The 15124-nt window shown below is 40.6% G+C and overlaps 1 protein-coding gene and 1 long non-coding RNA gene across 2 annotated transcripts; both read left to right on the plus strand.

Annotated features, from left to right (window-relative positions):
* Positions 1-792: 792 nt before the first annotated feature.
* Positions 793-7482, plus strand: LOC136433151 (protein kintoun-like). The gene is made up of 8 exons (XM_066425027.1): positions 793-978; positions 1700-1844; positions 2746-2927; positions 3087-3215; positions 3484-4481; positions 4692-4873; positions 5197-5334; positions 5851-7482. Exons 1-8 carry the CDS (start codon positions 833-835, stop codon positions 6886-6888), a joined length of 2958 nt encoding a protein of 985 aa, XP_066281124.1. The 5' UTR covers positions 793-832; the 3' UTR covers positions 6889-7482.
* Positions 7483-8380: 898 nt separating this feature from the next.
* On the plus strand, positions 8381-13439 carry LOC136433155 (uncharacterized). Its single transcript, XR_010755603.1, has 5 exons — positions 8381-8541; positions 9592-9656; positions 10321-10369; positions 10789-10897; positions 12364-13439. It is a non-coding gene; the product is annotated as an uncharacterized lncRNA (long non-coding RNA).
* Positions 13440-15124: the final 1685 nt, after the last annotated feature.

Here is a 15124-nt window from a genome sequence, read left to right on the forward strand (position 1 = left end):
TCAAAACCGAACCACTACTTCAGCAGGTCAAAACCGAACCACTACTTCAGCAGGTCAAAACCAAACCACTACTTCAGCAGGTCAAAACCGAACCACTACTTCAGGAGGTCAAAACCGAACCACTACTTCAGCAGGTCAAAACCGAACCACTACTTCAGCAGGTCAAAACTGAACCACCTTATACTTGCTTCAGCAGGTCAAAACTGAACCACTACTTCAGCAGGTCAAAACTGAGACCTCAGCTTTCTGTTATTTCCTCTCCTATGTAGATGTCTTGATATTTAGTACTGCTTAACCATAAAGAACTTGTCATACATTGTAACGTTACGGTTGTACCTGTTACATTTGTTGTGCAATAAAGTTTGATTGATTTGATTGATTATGTATGTCGGACGCATTTGAAATATGCAGCCACTCCTGCTTGAAATTCAATTCATTCGATGTGCTCCTCCAGAGTCAATGAACAGGCCCTGGGCGATGAGGTAGTATACACAGTACAGTACTACAGTAGTACTACTAGACCGTGTATGATGACTCTAAACACCCCCTCTAGCGTAACATAGTAAAATTGCACTTCACCACGACTATAACGTTACTAGTAGTTAGGCTTGTGGGGGTTAACCGTTATATACCGATCATTGCTGTTGATTTTATCGAAATACCACAAGACCCTACTTATAAAAAAAAGAATATAACCTAATAAATGAGTGATTTGCTTTTTCGTATGATTACTATTTCAAGGATGTATAGCTGTGAAATGTTAGGTAACGATAGAACAGATCTCTGAATATATTGAACTGTCCCTGTAATTGCCATAACAACAGAAACCAAGATGGCGTCGGGTCGGGAAAAGTTGGAAGACCTGAACATGACCCAGGATGAACTGACCCGGTTTGAGAAAGCTTTCAAAAGTGAGGAGTTCAGGAAACTGTTTGCCGAGTACGCTGAGGAAATATCTGATCCAGAAAACCGGAAAAGGTACCAACGACCTTGTTATTTATATAGTATGTAACTTGGTGGGAGGGGGGCACTTTGGTCATATAACGTTATAGTCAGCAACCAAGCGTTTGCTTGCAACAAGGACTCTAACGTTTGATATGATATATATATTTACAAGAGATTTGTCAATAGAAACGGTGGTTAGAAACATAAGTAGACAGTAAGGCGGGATTTTTAGATCTCAAGTTGTCTTTTCTCTGATCTGATACGCTGTGTTGTGTTGTTGTTCTGCAATCCCAAAATCACGATAGTGCAACATCAGTTTTCCCCTCGGTTTCCTTTTTTGTGTAACGTTACGTTAACTTTAGTTGTTGCATAGATTAATCAAATGAAGAAGTGCATTTTTCACGTGAAAATAAAAGTTTCACTGTTTAACAATGCGTGGGAAGAACACATTTGTAAACAGCTTGATTCTGGGTTGATAAGACTGAAACATGTACTGCAGTCATATCTGCTCGTCTTTTTGGCATAGGTATAAACTTGCTAGTCTGATAGTATATCAACAAGGCTGTTTGTCATTTTGTATAGCCAAGACGTCTTTCTTATGATCTTCAGTCACTTTTATTTTGAAAGTCAGACGTTTAAAAACGTCTGACTTTCAAAATAAAAGTTGATCCAGTTGCTTGAATAACTGTCATTTGGCGTATCTTATTACCTGGATGTCTAACCTTCATCAACGTTTCTTCTGACCTGTTTTCAGATATGAGGCTGAGATCACGGCCATGGAGAGGGAGCGGGGGACTGATGTCACCTTCATCAACCCTGAACCTAACTACGTCATCAAAACTTCCCTGGACGGGGAGAAGAAATGTTTCATCAACATCTGTACTAACCAGCATGTTGGGGTGAGGAAAGGCTTTTGACAATGATGCCTGTTTTCCTACACTTGAATCTATAGGTGTAAAGTCCAGTGGGAATATAAGACTGGACCTTATTGAGAAGTCACTCAGAATACAGTAACATTAAGCTAGCCAGGGGACGGTATTTCAAGGGGTATGCCTAAACACCTCACCCGACCTCATCCGACCTCACCCGACCTCATCCGAGTCTAAATTGCAGTGTACACGGGGCAGGGACATTATTTGACGTTCTGGATACGTGAAATATGCAATTATGAATGCAAAACAAGCAGAAAACTCAAGTATTTACCAGTTTTTATAAGTTACTCCGCTCTAACGGGTGCCGCGAAACCCCCATGTGGTGCGTATTTGGGTTGAAAACAATGGCGAAACCCCGCGGAAAATAGATCAACTTTGACTCGGAAAATCTCGTTTCTGACAAAAGTCTGATTCCTCTGAAGCACTGTAGGAGATTGGTGAACTTGTCACGATACTGGAGACACATTTATATGCCTGATCTGACCTATTTTGACTGCACTATTGACTTTTTCCGTGACCATGATACTCCAAATGATGCGTATCACACTTCTATCTTGGAATCGAGCGGAGTAACTTACAAAAACTGGTAAATACTTAGAGTTTGCTGCTTGTTTTGCATTCATGATTGCATATTCAACGCATCCAGAACGTCAAATAATGTCCCTGCCCCGTGTACACTGCAATTTAGACTCGGATGAGGTCGGGTGAGGTCGGATGAGGTCGGGTGAGGTGTTTAGGCATACCGTATTTCAAGTTGTCATTTTGTGGACATTGGACTTAGTAATGTTTTTTTATGCTTTACATGATGATGACTTTTTATGACTTAAGCAGCTTTTAGCTGTATGATGAATTGTTTGATCTGTTTCAGAGACCGACCAGCCAGCCCTGTGTGGAGGGGGAGGGACCCAGCAGGAGGATGGGTCAGACCTGGTCTGTTCCACACAGCCTGACGCCAGGCCGGGAGGACCTGGATAAGGGCAAGCAGCGCTGCATGGTGTACGACGTCGTGTTTCATCAGGAGACGCTGGAGAAGGCTGCTGCTGATAAGAGGTAACACTTTATAGAAAAGTCTTCTTCAGGTACATCTACTCGTACTATCTCTACTCTAGGTAGAATGACTCATGCATGTGTCCTTACAGACATGTGACTCAAAATGCAGTAACTAAAATTGAAACAAACAAACATGTTATCTTTATTTCCATTTTGCAGGTTTAAACAGATGGTGCACGACATTGCCTTCAGCGCTATAGAGAGACAGTTTCAGGTGAAACTGGACAAAACCAACATCAAGTTTCCCAAGACAAAGTACAAAGGGAACCCTACAGCTACAGTCATGAGGTGGGGATGCCACACTTGAGCACAGGAGAATAAACCTTGTTAAAGCTTTCTTAGACATGATGTTTTGAAGGTCTTAAAAAGACTTAAGATTGTGTAAAGATGCTGTTTTCCTTGATCACAGTTGTGCCTCCAGTCTTTTGTTTTGTCTTTTTGTTACTTTCTGTAATCAAGTTCTTTGTATTTAGGATGGGTTTTTATTGATTTGTCATGTAAGTTTGCCTTCATATGTATACAATTAAAGTGCAGTTTGTTAATCAATCTTTTATAGGAAACCTACATCTGATGGATCCCAGCCGGCCCCTGACAATGATGACGACCCAATCAAGTTTCCCTATCCTTACAATCCCCCTTCAGAAAACACAGAACAAACAAAAGAAACACAAAGTTTAGCCAAACCAAAGGAAGAAAAAGAGCCAGAGAAAAAGCAAGATTTCACGGTGCCCAAGTACACCATCAAGCACAGGTCAGAGATCGACATCCAGGACTTCCGTGAGGCACCTGATGCTGCTCCGTCCACACGACCTAAGGAACTTGTAGTTGACATTGACTTTCCTCTGCTGAAATCAGCAGCCAAGTTGGATCTGGACATCTTTGAGAAACAGCTGAAGGTGGAGTCCAAGAAACCTGCATACAAGCTGGATATCAGTCTGCCGTATCCTGTAGATGAGAACGAAGGAGGCGCAAAGTTTGACAAGAGCAAGAGGCGGTTGACGGTGACGTTGGTGGTGAAGCCAGCTCCAGAGACAGACCTGCCCTTTACTGCTGGGAGGACAGGAGACAAGCAGCTGGTGGAGGAAGTCACAGACGTACAGGAGGGAGGGAGAGCAGAGGAGAACCATATACAGGATGGAGGAGGGACAGAGGACATCTTACCATCCGGAGTGTCCGAGGTGAAGACAGACAGCAGGAGTGAAAACCCAGCAGCAGCTGAGACAGAAGAGTCAGGGGCTGGACCAGCCAGTGATGTTGTAGGAGTGGACACTGCAACAGACACTACCAATACGTCAGACAAGGACATTTTCGTGGAAGAGGATGAGCTCCAAAGCAGCTCCACAAGCCTGGATCTACCTCCTGCTGCAACCACACCTGTAAGCACTACACCTGTTAGTGCCGCACCTGCTTCCCCCACCTGTCCTGACTACACCTTCAGACAAGACGAGGACAGTATGACGATTGTTGTCCACGTCCCCAACATCATCGAGAAGAGCATCAGTAAGACCTACTCAACATCCAGCTACATCATCAGTATCCAGTTCCAGGCAGCAGGTACTACACAGTAGTGTCTTAATCAAAGTTCTAGCCACTTATTTTTCAGCCTATTATTTCAGACTGTTTATCGTAAACTGATATGAAAATGTAACTGATGTCCAAATTTTTTTAGAGCATGGTCTGATTCTTTTATCCAGTGGTGTTGATTTATCATTTAACAAACATGGAGTACCTGGATGTCCAACCATGTGTTTTCAATCCCTACAGGTACCGGCGGGCTGCGGTACTACCAGCTGTTTGTGGTCCTGCTGGACGGTAACACCGTGGTACGAAGTCGGACTACTGTCGACGTGTCACCCCACAATGCCGTGGTGCTGATGCACAAGGATGACAGCTGCAAGGGACTGTGGGCCAGCTTTAAGGCTGGGGTGGACATCATGAACTTAGAGGTAAGGAACTTGAATGTATTATGCAGTGGTCTAATGTTAGTAATCACATTTGTGGAATAATTGTTAGTATTCTGAAACTGGATTTGTGTGTTGGGTGTGATATTGGTTTCTGTCTGCAGGGAATATTAAGCTGTGTGACGAGGGCTACACCTCGAGCACATTAAAGAACCCACCACACTTGACTTAAGACTAAGACGAAGGGTCCAGGGCTTAAATCAGGCAGGTCTTTCGCAGCTTGTACTCCTCAACTCTGTACTGTACTGTACTGAGATATGAATGGTTTTAGGTACTCTCTGCTGATTATCCACTTTGTGTCCTCCCAGGAGAAACAGTTCCTGACAGAAGCTAGTGTGGAGGCAGCTGTCCAGGCAGCAGTCAGTCAAGGTCAGGCTGAAGCTGCTGACACAATCAGTGTCAAGGTCACAGAGGCGTCAGACGACAAGCTGGCCATTGAACTCACGGTTAGTTTTATGCTATCCTGTCTGATAAGGTTTCTGTGTAGACTTAAGATGGACTTGTGACACTTCCTGAGCAATAGTCAAGGTTACGACTATGCAAGATAACTGTAAGCAAATCTTCTGGTGGCAAAATCACTGCCGGCCAAGAGGTCCCACAGTCGCAGAAGTGACAGTAACGATTTTGGCACTTGAAGATCTGCTTGAAGTTTAGAATGGCCGGTATGTTACGAGTATACAAGGCTTTTATGAAGTATCTAAGGATTTGGTGCCAGGAACTTCAACATAATACAGTACTCATTCTTCACTACCTTTTATCTGTTTTGATTTGACTGACAGAATGGTATTTGTGACTCCCTGAAATCATATGCAGCCACTCTATTGGCTTAACTGCTTATTTTATTGGTTTGTTAGCAGGGATTGGTTAATATGAGCTATGCTACTTAGGCTCCCAATGTAATGTCAGTGGTTATTTCTAATAGGTGAATACTAAATAGTGGATATCTTAAACTTTGCATACAGGATGCTGCAGGTTTACAGGAGCAGAAGAAAATGGGAGCAGAACCCTCTCCCACTGGTGTGACAGTAGATGGGAATCAGGACATCCTCTCACCCCAAACATCATCTGGGAAGTCCTCCATTAAAGAACGTGTCAGTGAAATCATCGAGGGAGGAAAGAAGGGAGAGGGGTTGGATAGTGATGATGAAGATGATTTAGGAGGCACTCAGGTAACAGAAGCTGTCAATCAGATTGTTGAAGAGAACACTGTTTCTGGGAAGGGTGATGAAGGCCCTGTTGAGGAGGTACAACATGGTGAGAATGTCTCAATCAAGGACAGTGATGCAGGTATGCCAACTGGGAAGACAAAGAGGAGGAGAAGGAAAAAGAAAGGGAAAACACAAGCTCAGAGTCAGGATTCTAACACTGGCGCGGAGACCGGTCCAGGAGCATCAAGTGAGGAAGGTGGACACTTGGAAGGAAAGAAGGAGGAAGACACAGGAAAGACAAGTACATCAAGCGGACTTGATGTCTCAGATCAGTCAACAAAAGTTTCAAAGACTGAGAAAGAAGCAGCTACTCAAGACACAGTTGGTTTTAATAAAACCATCATCAACACAGGAAGGGAAAGAAAGAACTCAGGAAAGAAGAGTGTCACTTTTTCAGACAAGGTGGAAATCCACAAACTTGAAGAAAAGAATGGAAAAGGCAAAAAGAAGCAAAAAGGTAAGAAAGATAATGAGAATGGCCAGAAGGTAGCAAATGGTCATGGGAAGACAGAAGGTGAACCCACTACAACTGATGTTGGTGAACCGCTTGTGTCTGAGGCGGTCACTGTTACAGAGTCTACACCTGACGACAAACCAGCAGGTCTAGTTGAAGTCGGAGACGGCGATGTCAAGAAGGAAAAATCTGACCCAGCTAAGGAGAAATGCAAACCACAAGCTGTGGATGCACTAACAATCAGGGACGTGAGTACTGGTGAGGAGGAGGTTGTGACGGAGCACAGGGCTGAGTGTGCCGTACAGTTTACCAACAAAGTCATGTTTGAGTTGGATTAGGTAACACTGCTCACTTCTGTAGTACAAGGCAACTATGTTGGAAGCACAATATTTCCACATGTTATTGGATGTTAAGTTTCATGCAAAGTTAAAGGTATTTTGCTGTAAAAATATGTTGGAGTTTCCCAATTTTGCAGTGTGTTTCAAGATTTAAATTGATTAGTGCTAACTAGTGCTAGTTGGGGTCAGCAATGACAGTATTGTTGTATACTGATCTCTCATGATGAAGTTTCCATATTGAATCTTTTAGATATTTGGTTCAAAGGTATTGATAGTGAGCAGTATTATTGAAATGAGATTATATCATAGTATGTTTTGTAATAGATTTTTGTCTAAACAGTTGCAATTATTCAGAAAACCTTAAGTTAGTATTGAGTTTACTTGCAGTGACAAGTGTAAACATCTTGATCATACAAATGGAATATTAATGGCATAGCTTGCTGTTGTGATTTGGATGGTTTGCAATTTTTACAAAGTAGGTGTATGAAGGGATTAAAACAATTTCACTTAATTCCAAACTTACCAGTATTAAAGACTATTTTTGACTATTTTGTTACTTCTTCCAAGGAAATAAAATTCAATGATGTTGGTGTATTTGTTGCTGCAAAAGATATTTGAAAGAAGGAATGAAGTCGATGGGGAGCTCTATATCTTTGACTATGGCATCTTCACAGGAGAATGAAGAGGATGTACCTACCTTGCCTCCTGGAGTTGAAAGTCAGAAAGACAAGACACAGAAATAGTCAGAGAAGAAATGTGATGTATTCTGATATTGTCCATCACAAAACACGTCACTGTACTAGTGTACTGTCACATCAAGCTGGGTGTAGTCCATGAGCACTATTTCACTGGAGCAGATATAAATGGGATAGCACCCCTTTATCCCATTAATTCACTATATTAAAGTATAAGACAAGCTAAAAACTCTTACTATTGTATTGATGGAAGAAGAATACCATCAGCGAAGACGTTGCAGGCACCACCGTTTCGAAATTGGCCCATGCCACGAAAAGAGTTGGCATGGGCCAATTACAATTTTTCTGCTTCCGAAACACAATTTCCTTTGCTTACAGAATTATTTCAACTCTGTCCATCAGCTTTTATCATAAACATCATATGAGTTTCGGTGGGTGGAGCCCAAAAGAGGAACTTGCAGAAGCTGGCTCTTTGCCAGCTCACCTGCATGCTCACGTTACCCGATCCTGTCAAGACACTGTCAAGACTGTTCTCCACGTAGGTAATGTTTTGTTTTCAAATGAAAATAACTTCCAATAAATCTGACATAAAAAGACTCTGAGGGTAACATGTATGCTTGAAAATATGACATCCTGGGGCTATGAGACACTGTGCACCAAATAGAACCCAAAGTTTTTTTGCAATCTGGTAGCCGTGATCGTGAGTCGACTGAGCTAACAAAACAAGTCATACGAAAGCTATTTTTAGTTCTCTGTTCTCTTTGTGAGCAAGGAGGTTAAATTTTAACCTCCTTGTTGTGAGCAAACAAAGCCATTCAGCCTGAACCTCCCCTTACTGCGACACAGCCTGTCGGACGTTCTCACCCCAAGCCGTCGGGCAAGGAGTAAATCTACTGAAGACCGAGTTGTGGTCCATATGCCTCTATTGACAACCAAGCGCGGCTCTACTCGTCTACAGGTAAACTGCTGGATCTATTATACAAACTGTGGTAATTTTTTTTAACAAAACGTCTCACAGTAATTTAGTTGGTCGGAAATGAGTTAGATAAGTGGTTGAGTTGCTGAGTGGGAGAACTGCTTAATCTCTTTTACGCGAAATATTATTGTGCATCTTGTCAGCCTGGTGCGAGGTATTCGGTGCTGGTGAATAATTTCAAACACACAGCAACTGTAGACGTGACGACGGTTCCAGGGCTTACTTTTACCAAAGAGGTTAAAATAGGAACCTCCTTGCTTTTACTTGCTGTCTTGCATATAGCCCGAGAACGGCAACCGGGCTTGTAAGAAACACATATTCTGCCTGTCCGGATTTCTAGTATAGGGTCTAGAAGGGCAATCGACGAACATTTGACTGATATGTGATATCTCCTGGATATAAAGTATAGCCAGGAGATATCAGTCAAATGTACCGTGTTGAACAGACCTGGCAAAAAGATAGAGAACCTGACGGCCATATCATTAACGTCTGACGGCCATGTTGAAAGTCGGTTCTGCCCGTGCATTTTACGGTGTCACGTTGCCAGCTCCTGTGATCGGTGAACGTTCTCGTCCGTGTGCCAAGCAAACTTGTTCACTTTTCTCCGGCTCATTCTCCGACTCAGTGTTTAACGCGTTTTTGTAGCATTAATTTCCGGCGTTTCTGTAGTGCACACTGTTACATTCTTTGCTCTTTTCCTTCCAGGGAAGCGGCATGCGTGGACTATTAGCCAGCGTCTGCTCGAGACTAAACTAATGAGGCGTGCTCCTTAGTTTAAACGTTACTTTGATGCAGCCAAATTATACAATAGGTTTTTGACAATTTTCCCAACAGCAAGAAAGAGATCTCAGCGGCTAAAGAGCATTGACATTGTGTCGTTACTGACAACAAGCGCCAGTGACGTATAACAGCCTATGATGCAGGTTACAAATACTAAATCTATGTTCGATCTATGATCAGTACATCGGTCTGATGTTGTTGGTAAAACAGATAAGTAATTTCTTATCATGTATCCTGTTACACATTGTGTAGTGATGGCGGAGGACCGCGAAGACGTCATATCATGGGGGCTCACAATTTTGTCACCTGGAGGTCGTGTAAGTATAATGATACGCTGTAGTACTCCAGTTAACCACCCATAAGAGAACAAGGAAGATCAATCCTGCTGATTACTGCACATCTGCGAGGTCAATCAACATTTACGGCCTTGGGTCCCATATTCTGTATCAGATGATTGATTCCTTTAGACATAAGTTGTAATAACTGGCAAGGGCATTCTGACCAAACGGCGTAAAATCAGTGCTTCAACAAATAATACAGCGTTTCGGACTGTGTCGGACAATGGGATCGGTCTAAATTCGACCTGCAACAAAATAGTCCGGCAACATCTGCCAAAAATCCAAAATTGGCCAAATTGTTAAACTGTTATTTGTTCATTTAGAAGTTGGTTGATTGCAGAATTTACACAAAGGCATTTTGAATAATAACGATGTTCAACAATATGGTAAGCTCTTTAAACCATTACACTCGAGTTAATATTTCTTGTCTTTGTGAGACGCTCGATGGAGAACACTCATTGCAATAATTACAGTCTACTACTGTTCTGCCTGTAAATCTTTTTGAACAATATCTAAACTTTATTTGTAACTGTGTAGTAAATTCTCAAGTTGATATTGACTTCGTGTTTTCTTCCTTGTACCAATTGTATTTTCATTGTAGGTTTCTTATCAATATTTTCTATTACCTAATTGTTTCTCTTAGTTGCTGGAATGGATTTGCGGGAAAATTCAATACTTTGCTTCGAGACCAGGTAAATTTGTTTATGAAGTAGCGTAGTAGAAATGAAAATGTTGTCAATTGCATATGTAAAGTTGAATCTGAAAATGTACAGGTCTGTATAAAGGCTCTATTATGGCCCCCAACTCAGTGTTGAAAACATATTCTTTTGCTTAACTTCCCTCTGATACTTTAAGAAGATAAGCGCGACAAGGCCGTTCAGTACACATTATTGCCTGATTGAGTGAATACATTTCTAGAGATTACATTATGATTTATTATAGCTTTTTTGACTACATTTATTTCAGTCTCTCAATATTCCGTCACCGTCCAATTTCCCCTTCTTCTACTTGAGAGAGTTATAACATGATATGCCAGGTTAATCATCCCGTGAAGTTTGAGAGTCTCTCAGATTCGTTAAAGCTTCTACATTAATCGATGGTGGCCTTGCAGGGCTCCTAAGGGCTGCCAATTCAAACTGGCTGTATGTTGGTGATGCACTTGAGTGTGTATCGTCTTATTTCTACACACGGATGGGGGGAAGTCCAGAAGCAGCCGACAGGTAAGCTTATATTTTGTTGTGCTAAGAAGTGAGCATCGTTATACATGCTTTGTACCATTGAACTGCCATCCATATACCAAAAATGTGTCAGTGTCACTTCATGACTTCCTTAATAAGAGTTCGGGTGCCCGATACCTCTATGAAATATTTCAATCATGCACATTTACACTTCAACTAACATAATCTATGCATGGCCTTTTTTATGTATGCCTCTCTCTAACATACACATGTCACAAGTATGAAATGCCCATCACTTTCTATTAATCATGCAAATCAGACCCTTATTGGCATAATTAGCATGTGTTGATGTTGCCTGCGATAGATTACATATATTAACTTTACTTGTTTTGATATTGTGGAAAACACTGGAGTAATGCAATGTCCTCATTAATCATGCAAATTCAGTCCTAATTTGAATAGTTTGTATTTCATTGTATACATTTCTGTCTTAGCTACCTGCATACCGAATATCATAGAAATATGTTATTCCTTTTTTCAGTTATCCTTCTTGGAAAATTTTAACAAAAACGACCCTGCAGTTCCATAACAAGCTGCTAGGAGAATTAAACCATTTTTCCTTATATCAAAAGCTATCTGCTACAAAAAAATCAAGACCATAGCATATCCATGTCAAAAGATACAAAACCAGTTCTGCCAAGGCCACAAAATCGACCTGGACTTTAGTTTGTCTTCACCTACCCACATCTCAAATATCATCACAGTCCATCCAGTGGCTCTTGAGTTATTACTGATGACATATATGCAGAAACGCAGACAGACAGAAAGACAGAGACAGACACAGGCAGGAACCGGAGGAGCCTTCAAAAGAGAATATATAGATAGCTTAGACAAAGATGTACACAATGAGTAGCTAACTGGGACTTAATTTACATAATCAATGAGAGAGCTATAAATCCATGTTTTTCGTGATATGACTTTGATATATTTAACATATGTAATCTATGGCAGATGGAACATCAACTGATACCATAGATGCAAATAAGGGTCTAATTTGCATGATCAATGTGGATTTGCCACAATTCCCTAGGGTTAGAATTATGTGAATTTCATACTTGTGGCATGATGTGTAAGTTATACATCACCATGCATAAATTACATAGAAATCATAATTCATGATGAAATGTTAACATTGAATTTTTCGTTTTAAGGGTGCCTTGGACATGCATCCAGAGGACTTTATTGACCATTTTGGCTTGCACCACATCAAATGATCTATTTTTTGTGTGCCTATCATCAGAACAAAAATATATATTTTGGGCTGCTATGCCCTCAGGTATTGAAATCAAATGACTGAAAATTTGGTATGGGGTTGCCTTGGACTTACTGTATACTCAAAGGACGTCATAAAATTTATGGCATACACCACTTCAAAATGATTTATGTACTGCCAAGATCCTACATTGAACACCTGACTGAAATGTGCTATCATTTTTCTTTATTTGAAGGGTATCCTCTGCCATTGGATCAACTGCCAACATGGTTATCGGTGCTGCTATTACTCGCTGTCGTGTGGGAGCGGCACTTGGAGGTGCTTCCTGGTTACTCGAAAATTTGATCGAAGGAATTGTTCTTACCTGCAACAGGCAGCTGTAGTTTTTTTTTTTTAATCTGACAAGGGGCCCAACCTGTATCACCAGATCTCGAGCCCAAGAGCTTGCAAAAGAATCATGACCATATTATTTTCAGAAAACATGATAAAAACAAATGTTCTCAGTGCTGCAGTGCTATGGAAAGCCACTGGGTGTCCATAACCAACCCTTTAATTTGCTTTGCTGACCCAAATACTAAATTAAGGACCTAATAGATCCTCATGCTAGAGGCTTAGTTTTGGCATGTTAGTAGGTGCCAGTAAACTTCAAATGTTGATTATGGGCCCCCAGTGGCTTTCCATGGTACTGTAGCAGAACATTCGGGTCCATCCAAAACTTCTAGCGTTATGCTGGCCATAAACCCACAAACATCAAAACATAACCTTTTTGGCAAAGATGCATTTTTTGCACTAATTGATGTAAGCCATCAACAAATAACCATGTGTTGAAATGCATTCAAATTCTTGAACTTACACAAGAAAATGCTCAACTGGAATGTCAAAAAGCCGTAAGAGAATGCCTTTTCCTTGGGAACGGTGTCACAGAGTGAATACATTCAGTAACTTTTTCCTCACAGCCATCAGTGTTCACCTTCTCCGCATGCTCATTTTTTTGTTTTAAATGAGAACCAAGGACATTAATTGATTTGTGCTTATGTTATCATATGAATCAGAATAAGTTGATTTCTATTTGTGTTGTCTGATTGCAAAAACGCCATGATTTTGTGTTGTATGCTGTGGCTTATGTTTATCAAATGGCATATTTCGAGACAGTCGGATGGGATGAAGACTATATCGAGACATGAATAATCTTTAACTAGATAATAATTTAAAGAATTTGATTGAAAGATTTAAACATTATCTGCATTGAGGCAAAGTGATGCCTTGTAAGGAATGTGATCTTTCAGCTACTTAATAAAATCAGATTTGGCAGAGGCTTCACTCTTTTTTTCAAATTAAGAAAATATAAGAATTTGTAGTGGTTCTTTTTTATTTCATGTAAGATTTTGTCATATTGTACCATTTTAACTAATTACGATAGTCAGTTAATTACAATAATCAGTTGATTTGCCCAGTACTAGTACAGTGAATACTCTTATTTACCATTTATAGATATGCTAGTCCATCCTGTTTTTCGAAATTGATTTCCCACATTCAAGAGCGCTCTTACAGGTATTTAGTATAATGTAACGTTACATGTATACCTACAATTGATCAATTCGACCAAAACCATCTCCAAAATTGGCAGCAATCTTTTCTACGTTTAGGCTGATTGCTTATATATGCATATTTATATATATCAGTAAAATCTTAACTTGTTGATCTCTAAAGCCCCAACTGGCTTGACCAGAAGAGCTTGTTGTGTTGTTGTTTTTACTGTCTACACAGCGTTCATAATTGTACTGCCTGTTAAACAGATAATGTATCACACTTTCACATCATTTCAAGAAATTTGAGTAAAACAGATGCGACAGTTAACTACACAAGAAAACTCAGCTTCTGACAATCAATAAATGACGTGTCCGGAATTGTTTACATGGACCAACCTCCTTGCATGGACCGTGTGCTGTACTCAATGTATCAACAGAGGTTTCATTCATATCATTGTCTTGACCTTCTTTGGGATTTTCATGCCTCATAGCTTTGAATGATTTATGTAGGAGGGTGGTTGAAAAGCTTGACATAGATAAAACTTCACTTTCCCACATAGACTGATCATCCGGGACCTAATTAGCCTAAAAAACGGTAGCATATACGGTAAAACCCAAGTCTCAGCAACCTCTCCGCGGACTGGGCAAAAGTTGCCGGATGACTGATAACGCGACTTCTCCTATCTGCAGGAAAACATATATATCCTGGATTTGTAAAAATGAGGTATTCAAGGATATATGCTGGACGCAACATTACTGTAATACCGCCAGAAATACAAAGTTGATAGACAAACTGTCTCAAAAGCGGCGAAAACTCTGCAGTCGATGACGACGTCAAAAACTTTCCTCCCCAGAATGGATCTCATCATGTAATTGTAGTAGACTTCAACATTATCTAGCTTGCATTCGACTGACATTGCGATGATTCGTTTTTGATTACTTTTAATATGTTTGTAAATTTGTAATCATGTGTAATTGCTTGTGATACTATTGTAAGATATGGTTTTAATGTAATTATAAACCGATTTCATGTTATTATGCAAATGTGTAACATGCAAGTTTTGTCCGGGATTTTGTTACGTCCCTCTCCTCTCACGAGGGACGTAAAAAATCCCGGACAAAACTACCCCTCTCGATCGAAGCCTCTGCTTGGAGAATAGGGAACTAGCGGTTCCCGGCAGGATGGTTTTAAGTAATCTCCTCACGGAAAACGGTTAGGCCGCCACAAAAATGTTGCTCGTCTCAACGCCACGGGCGGTCCTTTTTTGCATCAAAAGGACAAGAGAAGAAATATAACATGTATAGACATAAGTGACAAAGGTAATCAATGATATCGGCAACAAAAAGAACTGATGGTTAATTTTTTTTGCCATTTTGTTGTCAATTAACTCTTGCCGAAAAATGTTAGTGATGTTATCAATGACAAAAGACATTGTTTGGTAACCAGATAAACAGAAGGTGTATTTG

The sequence above is a fragment of the Branchiostoma lanceolatum genome, chromosome 4 (assembly GCF_035083965.1).
Source record: "Branchiostoma lanceolatum isolate klBraLanc5 chromosome 4, klBraLanc5.hap2, whole genome shotgun sequence".
In the NCBI taxonomy this organism is placed as follows: Eukaryota; Metazoa; Chordata; class Leptocardii; order Amphioxiformes; family Branchiostomatidae; genus Branchiostoma; species Branchiostoma lanceolatum.

What these genes read in the sequence shown, in the direction of transcription:
- LOC136433151 (XM_066425027.1), top strand. Translation starts at nt 833, where the DNA reads ATGGCGTCGGGTCGGGAAAAGTTGGAAGACCTGAACATGACCCAGGAT. An exon ending in GTACTAACCAGCATGTTGGG is followed by an intron (nt 1,845 to 2,745) that starts GTGAGGAAAGGC and finishes GATCTGTTTCAG; the next exon opens with AGACCGACCAGCCAGCCCTG. An exon ending in TATCCAGTTCCAGGCAGCAG is followed by an intron (nt 4,482 to 4,691) that starts GTACTACACAGT and finishes CAATCCCTACAG; the next exon opens with GTACCGGCGGGCTGCGGTAC.